This window comes from Larus michahellis, chromosome 1 (assembly GCF_964199755.1).
Source record: "Larus michahellis chromosome 1, bLarMic1.1, whole genome shotgun sequence".
Classification (NCBI taxonomy): domain Eukaryota; kingdom Metazoa; phylum Chordata; class Aves; order Charadriiformes; family Laridae; genus Larus; species Larus michahellis.
The window spans coordinates 38,352,842-38,372,595 of NC_133896.1; the positions used below are offsets into that span (position 1 = coordinate 38,352,842).

The 19,754-nt window shown below is 39.4% G+C and overlaps 1 protein-coding gene across 10 annotated transcripts in view; it reads right to left on the reverse strand.

The window, feature by feature from the left end:
• Positions 1-19,754, reverse strand: part of GRIP1 (glutamate receptor interacting protein 1) — a 337,148-nt gene that overhangs the window by 96,310 nt on the left and 221,084 nt on the right. For all 10 annotated transcript variants that reach the window (XM_074572573.1, XM_074572555.1, XM_074572588.1 and 7 more), the window contains exon 2: positions 16,390-16,470. In XM_074572573.1, coding sequence (XP_074428674.1) covers positions 16,390-16,470 — 81 coding nt within the window. The remainder of the gene's footprint in view (positions 1-16,389; positions 16,471-19,754) is intronic.

Sequence of the window (19,754 nt, forward strand, 5' to 3'; positions counted from 1 at the left end):
AATATTAAGACATGCTACCTGTGTATTCTTGTTCACGTCATTTCAAACACACATCTTGTTCGCTGTGTCAACTGCAACAGCTTGCTTTCCCTTCAGTGACCAAGAGGTTAAGACAAAGACAGAGCGTCTCTATGAATTGAAGAAATAGCTATCTTCAAATAGACTGAAACAGATAAAGATTCAGCTCAATAGTACTTCCTGGAGGTTTCAATGACATCTCTCATTTCAAACAAAATGCAACAAGGATGCAAACAGGGGAAACTGCTAACACAACTCAAAGCATGCCGGTTGAAAATACTTAGTTCTTTTAAAGTAAGACTGTCTGTGGAAAAGAGCTGTCACTTTAATGAAGGCTGCTCTTAAACAGAAGGGAACTGCCTGCTTGTGAGCACTTCTTCAGTTTGCTGACTCCATGCAAACAATTCACAAGATGTGACTGTCCCTGTTTCTCTCCTCCTCTGCTGTTAAAGGATATACTACCAGTTTTTTTAATGAAATACTTAAATTTTAAATCATTTTAAGTTTACAAAATCACCTAAGGAATCTACCAGGCCTCTCTCAATAAAGAGATCTCAGAACAGGGATATTCTGTTATCATTTACAGTACAATTTGCTAACCAGAACTAGTGGAAAAACTATAGGAAAACTGTGTTTTTGCATTTTATATGGTTCCAGTTTGGTATAAAACTTCTGAAAGTTACACAAATAAGTGCATTCGGAAACTTTTTTTCTTCTCCAGATATACCAACATGTGGTGTCTGTGAAATGAAACAAAATTCTGCTCCCTGTGACCTGTATCTTTTTGCTTCACTGCTGCTTACACCGGGCCGCTCCCAGCTGTAGGCTCTGCCACGTGCCCAGAAGCCTGGAAAGGCTGGGGACCCCATGCCAGAGTAGTTCACGAGCAGTTCAGTTATCCTTCATCATTGGATTTATGAACTAGCCCAGGCTTAATAAATCGATGCTTTTCAGCTGAAGTCTGCATCACTGGGACATTTCCATCTAGATCAGGCACTGAGCATCTGCAACTGCCATTCATTTCACCTGAAAAGACTGGCGCTCAAATCTTCTTTTTCCTTATATTACTATACTGTTAAATTGCTTTGAAAAATTGTGATAGGCTTACTCACGTGACTAAAGCAATCACAACGGCATAAATCATACATTGCTTGCCCACCCCAAGTACGATATCAAATGCGTCAACTTGAACTTGTTGGATTCCTTAACTCCCATTTTCAGACACTTTAATGCAAAAAGGCACCATGATTTAGACTTCAGAAATACAAAAAACCAGTCAGCCCCTCTGTTTTTCTCTGTCAGATTAACACTTTGATAGTAACAACAAACCATTCCATTTGCTTCCTTTTAGCCCATTAGTTCCTGGCAAATAAACTGACCAGAGAGCTAATTACAGACTCAAATTTTGCAGCTCTAACTTCTGAAATCTTTGAGGATGTCACTCCAGTCCTTAACTTGTACCAGATACTCAGATTTAACAGCTTACTTTTTTGCTAATTTACAGCCTATCCTATAGTTTGGGCATACATATAAAGGATACCATATGCCAAACATGCATCCATGTTTAGTATTTCTGGCATTTTTATAACGTCACTTACCTTAGCACTGTTAATGGGAGCGTATCGTACCAGCCTGAATGTACCTTCCAGAGCTATGATTTACACCACTGAAGAACATCTGGCATGATAGGATCTGTTTTTACTCGTAAGTGTGGAACAAACAATTCATTAAAATGGTCAGAAAGATTACCATCATCTACAGGCACAATTTGGGATTTCCTAAGGAGAGCAGGAGAGGCTGCTGATGGTATCTCATACTGCACAGAGCTGTTTATCTAAACTGGAGAATCTGTAATAATGACCAACTGTAAATGTTTCTAGACAGGATCTACCTTAATTCCCAGAATTATCTTATTCTGAAGATTTTTTTTACTGAAAATAGATGGTAAAGGTCATTTCTGCCTGAACAAAACTATCAAGTAAACACATTCGCTCTAATTTTGTAAAACATAGTCAAGTATTGTATGGAATTTTCTTCTAAGCTCGCTCTGCATAAATGTCTTGCAGATTCCACCTCCAAACCCCTTTTTCTGCTAAGGGCAGATTTACGATGAGGTCATAATGGGGGAAAAAAGAAGCCAAAAAAATTTAGACCAATTTGTCAAGCAAAAGAAAAGAGACAGCACTTCTGTTCTGATGTCGCTTTGCCCACCCTGAAGCTTTGCTCATTTAGAAATACCGCAAAATTCATACTTCCAACCAACCCAGCTTCACCAGCAATATTTTCCAGGAAGCACCTAGTTTATACATCTTATAGAATGCCTATAATAAAGAGTCTTTGCTCTGGATTTTCTTTCCCTTCTTGGTTTAGCAAAGGCTGGAGCAGGTAATCTTCAGGCCATAACAGGTCTGCACATTCATCATGTTTTTCCCTAGAGAATACCCGGAACTTATTGTGGAGATAGAGATACCAGCCTAATGTTAACTGCTAACTGGTAGGAATATTTGGTATGGTTTTGAGTTTATAATGTTTCATTTTAAATCATACATGCATTAGAAAAACACAAGATGATACCCTGGTATCTTCTGGTGCCTATGTATTGACTACTGGTCAATGATATTTTTATAGGGTAGTGAATACATTAAAGTGTGCATTGGATCAGCATATAAAATGTCCTAGACTCTACTCCAACTTTGTACATGGAGAAAACTGGGATGATAAAATGTATCCACAACTTGTCAAAAATACCCTAAGACTCCCAACACACTTAACTCAGACCATGAAAAGCACATCTTACCATACATTATAATCATGTCCAGCTATCATCCTAGTTGGCTAGCACTTAAGCTAGACGGACTGACTTAAACAGCTTGCCTATTATTTTCTGTGATGCAGGATTAAGTAAGTCGAGCTCCATGATTTTTATTGTGTTCCCATCCACTATATGATCTCTATTGCACCATTACCTTTCGTTAGTGGCTAAGGAATAAAGCTCTTGGATTTTAATGGTCTCATTAGACTTAGGTACCATCCTTATAATAAAATCGCAGAAATTCCTTACTAGGCATCTGGTTTTGTAGCTACAAGTTTGTAATGGCTTTCAAATACACTTGCTAAATTTTCAATTCCAGAACTAACGACGTATCTTTTACCCAGAACTCAACCAGAAAACTTTTCACTTTCCCCTGTGAATACGTTCCATGCAAGTTATTTAGAAATTACCATTAATTTTAATTGTACTGCAGCATTAGTTATTCTTGATATATTTGGTCTATTTCACTGCAGTCTTAGTCTAATGGCAAGATTTCCCTACACAATCTCTATCGTTTTTTACTTCTCAGTTTTGTTTACAGAAGCAATATTTTGGGGATCAATCTTCGCACTGTGTTACCAGGTATGATCACTCATGGTTTGTCAGTAATATCTAAAATTCAGCTGCAGCATGTGTCCCTCATTTTTCTATGACACAAGGTATTTGCTACCGCAAAGGTCAATGCTCATTTTCTGTATCATTTATCTGACAAGTATTTGAGGTCACAATGTCATCTAATATGGGAAAAAGGTCTTGGCAGGATCTTGTCTCAGAGTTAACTATTAAGCTGGGCTCGCTTTGCTTCACTGATAAAATCAATTAGCATTGAAGACTGGCACTTGTTCCTGCTTGGATTGATATTCAGTGTCCTTCCACCAGTGTTTTCTGTGAATAAGAGCATTGAAATCACTTGATTTTGGCCTCGATGCTATTTTAACCTATTAAAATACTCCTTGTTTTGCTTTCTGTACTCTTTTCAGTTTGTTAATAAGTGAGACTTCACTGAAGGGCCTTCTTTATGTGCTTATTCACACAACATTAGCATATTCCCAAGACCATGCAGATACAAATAATAGAATCATAGAATCTTCATGGTTGGAAAGGACCTTTGAGATCATTGAGTCCAACCAAACAACCTACAATCTCTGCCACTAGAGCATGCCCTGAAGTGCCACATCTAGACGTTTCTTAAACATCTCTAGGGATGGTGACTCAACCACCTCCCTGGGCAGGCTGTTCCAGTGCCTGACCACTCTTTCAGTAAAGTAATTCTTCCTAATATCTAATCTAAACCTCCCCTGCCCCAACTTCAGACCATTTCCTCTGGTCCTGTCATTATTCACCTGGGAGAAGAGGCCAACACCCACCTCTCTCCAACCTCCTTTCAGGTAGTTGTAGAGGGCAATGAGGTCTCCCCTCAGCCTCCTCTTCTCCAGGCTAAGCATGCCCAGCTCCCTCAGCCTCTCCTCATATGACCTGGTCTCCAGACCCCTCACCAGCCTGGTAGCTCTCCTCTGGACACACTCCAGGACTTCAATGTCCCTCTTGTACAGAGGGGCCCAGAACTGAACACAGCACTCGAGGTGAGGCCTCACCAGTGCCGAGTACAGAGGCACCATCACTTCCCTGCTTCTGCTGGCCACGCTATTCCTGATACAAGCCAGAATGCTGCTGGCCTTCTTGGCCACCTGGGCACACTGCTGCCCATGTTAAGCTGGCCGTCCACCAGCACCCCCAGGTCCTTTTCTGCTGGGCAGCTTTCCAGCCACTCTTCCCCAGGCCTGTAGCGTTGCTTGGGGTTGTTGTGACCGAAATGCAGGACCCGGCACTTGGCCTTATTAAACCTCATACAGTTGGCCTTGGCCCATCGATCCGGCCTGTCCAGGTCCCTCTGTAGAGCCTTCCTACCCTCAAGCAGATCAACACTCCCACCTAGTTTGGTGTCATCTGCAAACTTACTGAGGGTGCACTCAATCCCCTCATCCACATCATTGATAAAGATATTAAACAAAACCGGCCCCAAAACTGAGCCCTGAGGGACACCACTGGTGACTGGCCAAAAATGAGAATGAGATCTGCAATTTGGACAAGGACAATAAATAAAAAAGATAAACATCTGCATTCTACTAGCCTGTATATCACCTACAAAGTTAGTAAAGTCTCCCACTGTTAATAAGAGGTATGAACGGATGCATGCTCCTATATATAAAAAAAAACCACCAGGAGCCCAGTAAATTAATTGTGAAATTAACATGGACAGAAAAGGATTTGGGAATCCTAACAGGTGATCAAAACTCTCACTGGCCAGAATAATTAATACAAACCATGAATATATAAAGAAGACAGTTTCACACAGCAACACAAAATACACCTTTGCATTTAGTGAAGTAGTGACTGTCACTTGGATACTTTATCTCGTTCTTGTGACACGATTCAACAAGTCTATTATTAACCAAAAAGAGGGCAGGAGAGTCAGAAAAGAGCTTTCAGAATAACGAAACATGCATGGGAGCAAAAGACCCCAGAAGCACAATTTTTTTACTTTTAAAAAGGGAGGATTAAACAGTACCTATAAAGGATGAAGTGCATTTTGATGAAAAAGATCTCTTTATCATAAATAAAATGAAGCTGAAACCACACATACTCAAGCTAGAAATAAAAGCAGTGAGGCTAATTAACCACAAAAGGCTTCAATGGATTTTGTATCACTGGCAACCTTAAACAGATTGAATATCCCTCTAAAATATAATTCAAATACAAGTTGAAATATAAGTAAATTGAGGGAAGTTGTATGTTTAGTTTAGATGGTCACCAAGGTCTCTTCTGGCCCATGAACTCCCTGTAAATTCACAATAAATATAGTAAAATCTGAAAGGAGGAGCTCTCTGTTCTTACCACAAGCAAAAAGCTAGTTTGTAATGCCATAATTAACTTGTTGTCTTACAGCTCCTACACAAAACAGACATGCCTAACTCTTTTATTCTATACTATGAGGCACAAATTCATATCTCTGTCTGCCCCACATACCAGGGGTGGGATGAGGAAGACACACAAGCACCAAAAAATCTCTTTCCCTCTTTTGAATCTAAGCAGCACAAAAATGCTATTAAACAAGCAAGCAAAGAAACAACTTTTTCTCCATCCACATGAAACACTTGAAACCACTTCATATTGGCAAAATGGGCATATAATTTTGCAACAAAAAAAAATAAAATTGTATTTTTATGTAAAAGGCAAGGTTTACAGTGAGAGCTGGTAGCTTGGACCCACTAATACAGCTGAAAAGAAGAAACAAGCTGTTGTCCAGATCTGGGATAGCATATTTTGGTGTGACACTGCTGCTATTTTGGTAGATGATATATTATTTCCTTGCTGTCTTCATGCTCTGAATTTATAATCACTGCAGAAACTGAATGGGAGATTTAAAAAAAAAAACACACAAAAAAACCTACAAAAAAATCCCAACCCCAAAACAGGTGAAAAGCATGTAAAGAGGCACTGGAAAATACATTACAGGCATCATTACAAAAATCAAGTTAATTACCTATAACTGTAAGATAAAAAGAATCTATCAACTGCAAAAAGATTCCAGTAGGCAAATGATAAAAAATTTATCCTCAACTTCTCAGATTAGCAAATCTCTCAGACCTTAAAGGAACATGCCTGGATTTCTTTTGCTAGTCATTCATTTGCTTCTTCCTACAGCATTGTGGGACATAGGACTTTTGAAAGACAGTGGTGTCCTGCTAGGTCAGACTAACACTCCATCTAGTCTGGTTCCATCTTGGAAAGCAAGAAAATGAGGTCCTGTTTAGGGAGAGAATGAGAACCTGCCTACGTTGTCCAGTCCAGTCCTGCCGCAGTTGCCCAACATCCTTCCAACCCAACAGATTCTATGATTCTATGATTCCGTGAATGACGCAGAAATAGTTTTTTTTTTCTGTTGAATCCACATTTTTGCTCCAGTACTGGACTGATAATAGTCTAGACAAGAATGTCTAAACAGATTTCCACCCAAGAGAAAAAGATATTGCCTGAATTTTTTTTAATACATTTCCTCACTTCTGAACAGACTGAGGAACCTGAGCATTCCTCACGGATCTTCTCATGTAATATCCATTTTTCTGAAGACACCGCCCTTCCTTGCCTAGGAAAACCCAGCTGTGCTATCCTGTGGAAATGCAGTGGTTTTCAAGAGGTCAATACCAAGCTTTTAGCTTCTCAGTTACCTAAAACAACAAAGAACCTCTCTGGCAGCTGTAATGGGCTGCTCTACTCCACAAGGGACAGTCAAAGTCCAGTTTCACAAAAGAAGAGTTTTACAACTTTTTGTAGACAGCAGAGATCATTGGGATCGATTAGCCTTGTGTTCAGCCAGGAGTGACCGGTGATCGGTTACGCAATCACTGGGTTACAGATCTCCCTGTGCTTGTCACCTCTTGTCATGACCTTTAACAAGCATATGGCTTTCCTCCCTCTTTCCAAACTCACCCAGCCTGTCCAGCTTCTCTTTCAGAGACTATGTCTCCATACCTCTCTTTCAAGCCTAGTCTCGACCATCTCTGTTTGGCTTCTCCTAGTTTCTCTCTCCTTGCATGTGCTCTACAGCCCGCTCCCTCTTCTAACTGAAGCCTTTAGAGGAAAATAAATTTTCAACAGACATCACCAGCACTTTGATTAAAATGAATGAAGCCAACCACCACAAGGATGTTTTCCCTTTGTGCAGTTCAGAGAGCACGCCAAAGTCGTACAGGAAAACAACCGGGAGATGGGACCCCCAACCTTAGGAGACGCACTGATTTTTTCAGCCTATTTCTCAGCCTATTTTCAGGTCCCAGGAGCCACTGAGAAACCCTGTGGTGTCACAGTGACAGCAAGGCAGGCGTGAGGGACTTGTGCTTCAAACTAACAAATGGCCAATGGGGTACCTGCACGTGTGCACGCTGCAAGCACATTTGCTGAATACAGAACGATTCGCTCAAAATTGCCATCTCTGTCATAAAACGTGTGTGTGCAAGGACTAAATAGCTGAGATAGATTTTTTTTTTAATGATGTTATAGATACTATATGGGGCTTCATCCTCATCATACTATATATAGCTAAAGCCACTTTGCTGGGAAAAGCTGCAGCTGGAATAATTTAATACATTTTATTTTGAAGGGCTAAAGTTTAGTAAAATTACATGCAACTAATCCAAATACCGATAAATGAAGGTGACTGGTACCATCGGCAACAACTCTTGCTATTGGCTGTGCCCATAATCAACTTTCATATAGAAGTGAAAATAGTTTAAAGGTATTTTAACTTTTCAGACCTCATATCAGTTGGATATTTGAAAAAGCGCTGCGTTCCTCACGTACAGTATTGCCTTTAATGCATTTTCTTCCTCATTTACGCTGAAAGGAATGAAATTAAGATTGTTCTCTGTTCTAATCCCTTTCAGTATTGAAAAGCACTAGTATGGTAGCAGATCTGTAAAGAAAAATGTATAAATAAATCATCAGCAATCTCATTTAGGTAAGAACTCGGTGGGCTTTTTCATTTTCTACAAGATCAAATATCTTTTGGGTTTATACGTGTATGAAACATGTTTACATGAATAACATATACGAAATCATTCCAACAAAGTTATTTTGGTGGAAGGGAGGGAGGGCAAGGAAGAAATCTTGCTTCTTTCAGTACTAACTATGTGAAAGCAAATCCAGGCATTTCCAATGTCGATGGGAAGGAAAAGACATGCAGCTCTGCAGATGCTTCACAGACCATTTGATAAACCTCCAGCAGGTTAAACAAACACACAGGGAACACTGTAAATGATACAGCAACTGCAGCCTCTCATCAAACATGAAAATCAGCAAATGGCTTTGCAGATATAATAAACACCTCAAGTGCAGAAAAGCTTACTAGCCTCTGATCTGCATTTCACAGGTCAAAACACTTGCTTCTGCTAGGAAATCACCCCAGATAGTTGCCATAATAACTGTGACTGCAGAGGTTATTGCTAATGGATTTCAAAATGCTAAAAATCTCTTCAGTGGCAAATCTGAGCATTCTGTTCCGATTCTAGAAAGCACACAGTAAAAGCGTCTATGAGACAAATGCAAATTGAGGGAAAAAAGTGCCTTTGTAGATGCATACTTTAACTTCCAAATCCAGCCTTCACAGGATATATTATTTTCAGGTTTTACTTCTGCAATGAATTCTTTTTTTCCACAATGAGAACTACGAAAAAGGTACGGGATGATTTCGTGACAGCTTTCCTCAGGCAAATCACGCTCCTAATCTGCAAAACCAGTTAGCCAGTGAGGAATATTTAGTATTTTGGTAGGGGCTGAAGAATTAGGTAAAACAGCACTGCATCCATGAAATCGGAGTGCTTAAGAAATCTGAGAGAATCTGAAGTCAACGGCAACGCAGGTTTGTTTTGATGAGGCTGGAAGAGGTGACTGAGGCGTGCACAAATTAAGCAACATCGCTTGAGAAGGTGGCTGCCCTGCAGTAAATGATACAAAGGGGGCTGCTGAAGTTAGCAGCACTCCGTCAAAAAACGACGGGATGGATTACATCTTCTGTGGTTTTACTTGACACGGGAGTCTGAAGGAATTGGACCAAGTTAACTGCAAGCATGAGAACAGCTATTTTTGAACACAGGCTGTCTTGCCAATGCCGTATTAATCACAGAGGAAAACAAAACTGGCTCTGGATGTGTGTCTGCACACAGGTAAACATCTACCCACCGGGGATGGACCGTCTGTCTGTCACACTTGTCAGTCACTGCGAACCTGGCTCAGACGTTAACAGCTGAGCTACAACAAGCATAATCTGGGAGCCACCTTCCCCCTTAAACAGTGTCATTTAATGAAATTTGCATCCTTGGATCACATCAGAAGCCTTTTTTTTTTTAATCCATGTGGATTTTTTTCAATTCCTCCCATCTCTCTGTATTACTTTCTATATTTCTCCCTTATTTCCGAGATTATCTTGTAAAAGAAAAATAACACACCCTATCTATTCTAGTATTATACTACACTGCACAGACCTTTTCCTCATTTAAATTGTAGCACAGCACACACAAATGTTAAATTCAGCTAATATAATTTTATATTGACAACTCAAGCACATCATAACTGGATCACATATTCTGTCTCTAACCGTAACCTCTACTGGATCCTGGAATTATACATATATATTTTAACTCAATTATTTTCTTATTTCTTCACAATCTTTGCTTGTTTTCCTATAGCAATGTATTTTTGTTTTCAGGATTAAACAGACATTTCTATATGTTACAAACCCCCCAAAATCATAGTGAAGGAAACAAAGTGGTCTTTAAAATTCTTCAGCTTCCAGCTGACCTACATTCAAGTTCATTAGTTGTGGGCAGTAGACAAACCCCTCAGGAAAGCCACATTTGGTGTAGCCTGAGACAGAATATGAACATTTGCTGCACAGCAGGCTGTTGGTCAGGGAAAAGAAAAAAAAATAAAGTGTACTTTTGTATTTTTTTTAAACAGCTAAATAGCACCTGTATGTGTTCAGAGCCAAGGATTAGAAGAAAACCACCTTACCTCTTTCTACGGACAAATACATTGTGTATTTAAACATTTCAGAGCCTGAAAATTCCCAGGACATTAATTATTGTTTTATTACAATATTTAGTATTTCACGACTTCTCCTAGGAGTACTTTGTGTCCTAAACAATTACTGAGGACACTACATCACACAGTAATTATTTTTTTAGTATCAGTTCTGTAAATATTATCCTTGCAAGGCATTTTCAGGTTCTTTGATTTGCGTGTGCTCCCTTCTAGCTCAGTAGTTCAAAATTCAGCCTACCCTAAAATTATATTTGTTTAACATTTCATTTTTGCATTAAAATCCTGTTACCAAACCCCCTAAAAACGAGGCTGCAAAACTGCTAATAACAGCAACACCAGAGCTTGAGCCGCTGCAGAGGACGCGCTCAGGGCTGTACATTCACTCTGTGTTTTCCCTCCAGTTTGATGGCTAGCCCTGTTTTTGAGATCAAACACTGTGCTGAAACAGGAAACCTGTATTATAGCATGCTTCAAAGAATCAGGTAGTGTGGAAAGCAAGCGCAATATTCATGCGTGTACAAAGGAAGTGAAAAGTCTGGTCACTTTAATTTCAGACTTCAAAGTCTTGACAATTTTCCTTCAGAGTAGAGTGACCTATTTTAACAACTGACCTGTTAGTACCTCCCTGCAACTGCGTACAAAACTTGCAAATGACAAATAATAATAGAAAAAAATTGGTTAGAGAGAAAAACAGACTCCCTATAGTGGGGAAAATGTCAAAGGAATGATTTATAACATACGGGTTTGATCTTTTCCTGCTCTTCTCCATAAGGGCTGGCATGCACTCTCACCATAAATACAGACAATTTGCCTGTTCAGCAGATCAGGTATCACCGTGGAGTAGAAGGTGGCTGGAATAAGACTTGGGAAGGTGCAACGGCTCCTGTGGATCCCAGGGGCCGGCACAGCTGGAACGCAAGGGTTATGCGGGAGGTGAAACAACAGTGGATCAAAGACAACATGATGAGGGACAAGACTTCAAGGACCTTTTGCTAAGTGCGTTGAGCAGGGCAGAAGGCAGGCAGCTGTGTTATTCTTCCATCCCAGAGAAAAGAAAATTTCCTCTGTGTGAGGAAATATTCCCGCTATGTCTCCTCATTATTTGGTGCTGGTTCTTTGAACAAGAATTTACTCCAGGAGAGAGACAGCTACATGACTGCAATGCTCCTGGCTAAACTAAAGCTCTCCGTTCACGGATGATTCAAATAGCTGTTCCGGACTACAATTTGCATTATAGTTATTTTGAGCCCTTGACTACTTCAGGCAATAAAACTTCACTTTTCTGGAAGTCTCCCATAGTGCAGATGTCTGAGTCAGTAGATGCAAGAAGTAAAAAGTATGGATATTTTTAATTTAATGTCAAATAGATTGGGTACGAATTGGCTTCCCCCCCCAAAATAGACTTTCAACGCAACCAAAACTATTTGCAGAATTTAACTGATGATTTCGGCCAACAAAAATTAAATACTGAGAAGCTGAAACATTTCAGCTCTTAAAAACTGTGGGCTCTTTGATTATTTATTTAAAAATTTTTTTTTTAGGAATAGTAACTTTAAGACTCAATAAAAAGCAGGTACAGAATTGGACTAAAAACAAAACAAAACTTCTGTTTCAGATTTTACGAAATATTTTAATCAGCCTCAAATTTATGGTGTCTTTTTTTTTTGTTTCATGGAAGAATTATTTTTATGCTCGTGTCACGTCATTTCTTTCCTCCTCCGTCCCCCCAGTTTTCAGTGAGTGAACTGAAAATAGACAAATAAATAAATGAAGCGAACAATTTGCACAGCATTAGCGTTGACAGATTTTTCTTTGTTGCTAGAACAGGTAAGAGGGCATTGGGTTTCGTCTGAAAAGCATGGGAGCTGCTATTCAGCCTGTCCGTACTCAAAACAGCACTGCGAACATGCGTGTATTAAAAGTCTCCTTGACTTCAAAGTGCCTCTTTAACAGTGTCATCGTCTCTTGACATTTTATCGTACCAGTACTGTTGGAATATTTGATGCCCTTTTTAAAGCTCCCGCAGGAATAAGCAAGCACAGGAACGACACCTTTGGCTCAAGTGCTATTGCCCGGATGCTTCCCCTTGGCCAGGCATCGCTTCGGACCCTCGGCAAGCCAGGAAGAAACCTCAGCCCAGGAACCCAATGGGAACTACGGCCGTCTAAACCTAGGGACTCAAGCTGTTAGCTAAGAAGTGAGTATCAAATACTCTATTTTTCAATGACAGACGTTTTTAACTGCATCTGTGATTCTGATGGAAGGGCCTCACCTGTGAATTTTGAAACACATTACTTTCATTTATGTGCCTAAGTACTAGTCTGACAGGGATGGTCTCCTGAATGAGGCACAGCACACACCCCCTTGGCTTCTCTAACCTACTACATGGGCAGAGTAGCAATAAGGTTTCATTATATACTGGTCAACAGTCTAAATTTAAAGGTTCAGAGAAGAAAAACTGTTTCTTACTTTGCAGGCTGCCCGTCATGCTGGCGTTACCACAAGCCTCACTTTTACGTTAAGGAACTCTGACTGTAAAGCTAAATAATGTTTCAAACAATCATGTACTTATAACTATAACTAAACACCTACACATCTGCAAAATTAAGTCCAAGTTTCAAAGTGCAATTATATCAATGCATTTAATTTGAATTAATTGTAATTTCGGCAATTCGGTAAATCCCTTTGAAAGGATCTGTTGCCTGTTGATTTTGCGCCATGTGAAGACATGATAAATATGACATGTAGTCTCATCACATGAATAATGCATTCTGCATCTTAAGCAAGCAAGTTCTGCTCCAGAGAGATGCTTAATCCATACCCTGCTTCTGGGGATGAAAGGAATTAAACTCAGGGCACTGATTTCACAGTATGTGCTCATTTGACTTTAATTATAAAATGATTATTTCAACAATTTTTTCCTGTAAAATAAACCAAGCCTGAGCTCCATGTAACCTCTGTGGAATTACAGTACTTCTCTGTGCATTCAGTCTTTGCTCATCAATACTGCACTTTCAATACAGTTTCACACGGAAGGATAAACACAACCTCTTGGGGTTTACAGTTGGCATAGTAGCCAACAGTAGCAATGAAAGCTCCACCTTTTTTGATATCTGGCCAAAGGAAGGAGCACTGAAATCCTTTAAAGTGAATTCAAATGTCATGAGAAGGAACTTTCACCAGGCACAGGGAGATGACCCGATCCCACACTACTCAGGAAGATTTACATCACGCAACCTAGATAGATATTTTCACTAGTGCACAGACTGTTCAAACCTGTGTAAAACCCAGTATAAGACCATGTACCTTGCTAAACCCCCAGATTTTTCTCTCGGCTGATTCAATGGCCGGAGCACTCCTTGGGAATAGGACATCTGCTGTCCGTGTCTCAGGAATGACAGAGCATCAAGTGGATTAGACAGCTATCCTGTCAAAGGCACTGCCAGGCTTCAAGCTTGAAAAAACAGCACATCGGGAATGGGATGTTTTATCAGGCATACCATCTGGGGGGAATAGAAATGAATGCTTTCCATACAGTGCATGCTCTCCATGTAAGGATGACTGACAGTAACTCCCGCAGACACCTCTCCATCCTGGCCTAAAAGAATTTACCAGGTTCATTGCATCACACCTTCCAATTCAAAAGCTATTTGGAGCTGACCTACATACTGTCAGAAACGCGATCCTGCCCTCAAGCAAAAGCAGCTGTACTACTTCCAGTCTCAAACTAGTTGATGCTGCTAGTTAATACTACCAGTACTCACCCTACTGTCAAGCTGGCTAGCTGGGATGTGTCTCAATCTGCGTCAAGACTAATCCATAATGTGGATAAACTGCCCACAGACAAGATGCTATTTAGATGCTATTTCGACAATAGATGCTATTTACAAGGTGCTAGCTTGCATATGAAATGTGGGGTCAAATTTTCTCCATGTCCAAGTGATATAAATGTTTACAGGTTCTTTTCAGAAACTTCAGACATATCCCAAATGTTCAAGTTATTTCTCAAAATAGTGCTTAGTTTTACAAAGGTATTTATGTATCTAAATCCACAACATCCACTATGCTAGAGTGTGAATTTGTCAGGACATAAAGAAGTTTTAATTATTATTTTTTAAATATCCAACCAGCTCAGTATCATTTATCCTTTGGGGGTCCTAAGGAGTAGAGATGAAACAATTCTTCACTATATTGAAAGCTGAAGAACATACATAAGCTTTGATAATTTTTTTCAGAACACCTGAAATAAGCAGAGTACATCTCACCAAACACTTGCCAGTATTATCTCTCCGAACAAACTGTGACTCCCACAGCAAATAGGAAAGATTTATCTGTAATGCTCTCAAAAACTCCAGAATATACAGTAACTTTTAAAAAAATTCAAAATAAATGGTCATTGCTCATGATGACTATCCAACACCTGAAATTCCTTATCTTATCAAACGCTCTAAAGAAAAACTTTCACCAAACCTTCTCTTTAAAGAACACAACTGAAAATCATCAGGAGTTCTCAAAATGACATATGAAACCATGAACTTGGGCCTGTATTTGGACCTTAGCATAAATGTTTTATAAATGCAGTAACCACATCATAAATGTCACTTGCTACGTTCACAGTGAAAAAAATAAGATTTAAAAAAAAAAAAAAGTAAATACTTAGTATGTTAAGTATTAGCTACAGCATTACCAGAGGAGGTACCCATACAGAGGTCTTAATTCACTCTGAAGAACAATGAATCTTGATTTGTATTGACTTGGGAGAAAAAAAATCTGGTTGGTGTTTGTGTAATTAAAGAGTTTCTCATAACAATAACTGCACACTGGACATTGTAGCCATGTAATTTCACAATGTTTACGATCTTCATGATTCTACCATAAAAATAACAATCTTTAAATCATTAGGACGTTTTCAACAGACAAAAAAGTTCATTATAAGCAACAGTAAATCATCCTGCTCGTGCTCTCTCACGCATATACAAACATACACACAAAGCACTCACAAAACAGGTACTTTGGCCTTTCAGAAACACTAGTTATTGGGATGAGATCTGAGCCTGACAGTGCTAAAGGTCTGAGCTCCATCCCCCGCATCCATAGGCTCCCTGTGGGATGTGAGACTTTGTTCAATAATAAGGCCATGGAGTGCAGAGGATATTAACATTAGTCATTAGAAGGTGGCTGACATGACCATACAGTTTCTGATTTCTATTGTAATACATCTTCCCTTCGAGTCAGAGGTTACTGTGCTTGAGGTGAGAATGGCAACATCAGTTATTCTGCCTGTGCGCAACCTTTGTCAGGGTTCATTTGTTTTCATTAAAAGATCTCTAAAATTTTACTTATGGTGAAAATCCCTTTAGAATGCTGTATAATACACACACACACACATATATATAAATAAAAAACTTGCTTTTCATGGGCATATTTTGCAGACTTGTTTGAGGTAATTAAGAGAGACACAAGTTCGAAGATCGTGTATTTTAACAATTGATCTAGTGGTCCAGCTTTGTGCGATGTGATGACAGAAAAGACAAGGATGACATAGCGTGCGGCAGAAAATCACGTGAAGATGAGAAGTCTGATAGAGTGCTGCTCTGCTAGATTTCTCAGCCTGTCCGATCAGCAGTGGAAAATATGAGCCCATCTTCCTATACCATCAAAATCAGATACTAAAGAACAGATTTCACAGGACCTGAAAATACGAGCCTCTGATGAAAAGGTTGTTTGTGATCAATGCCTGAAATCTGCTGTTAAAGACAGACACGGGGATGTTCTTCATAGCAAAAGCCCGAGGAAACCAAACTGCTGAAACTCATTACAGCTCCCATGGAACCTGCCTTATAAAGTTGCGTGGTAGTAACTGTAATTCATTTGCTTTTTATAACTAGTTGAATTTTGATTAGTATTACCTTGCTGTTCACAAACAAGTTAGGTGTTATAAAAAGCAAAGCAAGTCTTACCTGGAATACTCTGTCTCCTCACAGACAGTGCTCCATCAGGTGCCTTTGCCTGGTTTGCAGACTTTGTGTAAGGACTCTCATCTAAACAGAAACAAGCAACACTTCCAGTTACTGTTAAATATAATGTTAAAAACAACATATTTTTTACCCAAATACTGTGTGAACTAACAAAGGAGAGCACAGGAGCTGCTGTGAGCTGGATGAGGATGAGTACTTCTGAACGCTGACTCAATGCTTAATCTCATGTTTAGACTCGATGACAAAGGTTCTGAATAGCAGAGCTGAAAAGGATGGGGTAAAACTCCAATCGGAGATAATGCTTAGTCGATGACAGGCTTGATATACAAAGGCCTTTTTTGTTTAAAAAAAAATAATCATAGAATCTTCCCTTTTTCTCATGTTAAGAGGCTTCACATGTCAAAGACTCGAGCGAGAGAGGTACCATCCCTGTTCTGGAGTGAAAGGCTTCCAGAAGCTTTTGAGTATTCCAGCTGTAAAGATGCATTCCTTTTCCTTTGGGATCTGTCAGTGGGTGGTTCCTTGTCTGTTGTAACGATTGATTGGGGAAAACATCAGAAAGCTGTTGCCAAATAGGCCAGGCATATTTATGCCTGAAGAACGGCACTGTGACAGTCTGTGTCTAAACAGGAGGCTACATGGAACGCCTACTGATCAACCTCAGCGCATAAGAGACCAGTAATGGTGGGATGAGCAGGTGAGTCATCAACTAAAGGCAAGCAGTAGGCAGAAAGTGAGTCACTTCTACATCCCTCTTAAGAGCAGAAAGATGCTAGGGAAAAGATCAATTATACTGTAGCTTTAAAAAGGACAAGCCATAAGCTCAGGAAAGAAATGTGAATAAAAGAGAAGAAATAATATTATGCACTTTATTACTTTAATCAAAAGAAAGGAATCAGAAGAAATTAGGCTTCTGTCTTGCTTGTCCTTTAATTGAATGCTCAAACACTTTAAAGTATTATCAAATCCTTCTATTTGCATATTTTCCTTCAGGTTGCAAAGGACCAATGCGTTTACAGCATGTGCATGAATACATGCTTAAATACAGATCAACGAGTAAAGGAATCAAAGATTACGTTATCTGGTATGGCATCCTCAGATCAAGTAGAACCATACAAGCATTTTCTGGAGAATCACTTTTTCTTTCCAGCTGACACTCTTGACATTATAAGCCTTCTTTGATGATTACACTATTTATGTCCTGCGAAGTCTCAAACTCCTTTAGAAACTTGCATCAAAGACAGCAGTAGGTCCTTATACAAGTGAGATAAGGGTTTAGTCAGCATAACTTAATTTAAAACCAGGTCTCAGAAAGAAGTGACTGGAAGAGCTGGTTGGCTTTTAAAAGCAGAACCTCTGCAATAAACTCCGCTACTGCCAGGTGGATGCAGTAACAAAAAAACTAAATGAATTTCAAAAAAAAAAAAGAAAGAAAGAAAAAGACAAAATATTGTTTTATAGCTATGCACCTTGATGAAAATACAGCAAGTAATGAAAAACATATATTGGTAAAATACCTAACAGCCAATATAATTGTTTTTTCTACAGTAAAATGGACTCCCATTGCTTTAGGACTACATTGTTACAAGGAGAAAGATAACAGGCTTGACTATACTGTATGCTAGTACAAACTCCAAGAAAATAGAGCTGTCAGCTACAGGAAATACAGAAGCATGAAAAAATATTCATCTAGATCTAGCTCCACAATTTACAAAAAAGGTAGACTTGTAAAGCTTTTTTCTTCCCTTTGAGGAAAGTGGAAAAGCTAGTATTATTGCACATGCAGAACATACATCCCCTCATTAAAAGAGAAAAATTAAAATAAGAGTGAACTGGAGCTTCTGAAGGAATTAGGATTAATATCTTTTTTCTTTCATAGAAGAGACACTGCGGAGCTCATACTCAAGACAAGGCTTTCCAACCAGCCTTGCTAGCTCATATCAATACCAAAAAAAGTAGAGCTCATCAATAACATGTAGCTTACATGTCCCATCCATTATAACTTATTTGCAGGTGCCGAACGCAACAGCAGATAGTGTGACGTGCATTTTTCTATTAAAAAGTAGGCAAGAAAATAATACAATTTCTCAGGAGCCAATGGATGGTGATGACTTCTGGGCCCTATTTGCATGTGTGCCCTACCTATGAAAAAACTTATCAATTTACAGAACAAAACAGTCCTCTCCTAGTCACACTTATTACATACAAACTCTTTTTATCAGAGTGGAGAGTGGGCAAAAAGGAAAGAAAAATTTCCACAAACAGACCTTTTTCACTGAATCTTTGTCACTGAGCAAATAAGTAAATCAGCTACAGTCTCCTGCTGGAATAGGATTTTCCCAATATTGCACTGCGCTGGGAGTACCTGCGGTTATCCCGAATTCGGAATAAAGGACAAGCCTGCAAATCTCTCTGGTTAACTGCACCAATGAGGGAAAGGGAGTGCACGTTCAACTTACTACGGAGCCTAAGCAAAGAGTCTAGTATTTTCTACATAACAACTGCAGATACTAAAGGTAACGGAGACTGCATGTGTGCGAAAGCTAGCATCGTAATTCAAGCATATTAACATTGAGGACTTTGCAGGTATTTATATAGTTTACGTACTGTGGGCATGCAATTGTGTTGCATTTCTTAATCTACAGACTTTCATAGCAAAAAAAGAGTTGCTTCATAAACTTCTGAACCCCTATTAATGCAAAATATGCCCAATCATTACTGGGAAAGAACAATGAGCCACTGTATCGTTGGTGAACTGGGAAGCTGTTCCCAGGACAGGAAGGAATTCTCTTTCAATGCCCATTTAGCAGTAAAGTCACACTGCCACATAACTAGAAATCAGCGTAAAGGATTCCCAGAAGTAAAGGAAAACAAATATAACTAACTGGAGAAAGAATGCCTTACTGAGATGCTTATTTGAGACAAAAAAGTAACATGAAGAGCAGACAGATGCAGAAATAGATGCCATCCTAAAGAACAGAGTAACTAAAGAGGCAAGGAAGCCCTGATAGCCCTGAAATGTCAGACAGCACTCATGCTGTCAAAAAGGGAAAAAACCTGTTTGCATGTATTAGCAAAGTTGTACGTGTGGCCACAAGAATTTATTATGAAATTGTAATTTATTGATGTCCCCATCCACTCTATAGTTAGCAGGGAGAGTCTTAAAACATGCAAAAATGTTTCATGATAGCAGTACCTAGAGAGATTTGTCTGAGTGTTTTGTATTACCAGCTTTCCCCCTCTAGAGCACAGATTTCGTGCAGATGAAACCCAACCCAATGCTCTGAAACAGCAAAGGAGTAAATGGGTATGGAGCATTCCCCTCCAACAGGAGCCAATAACTCAAA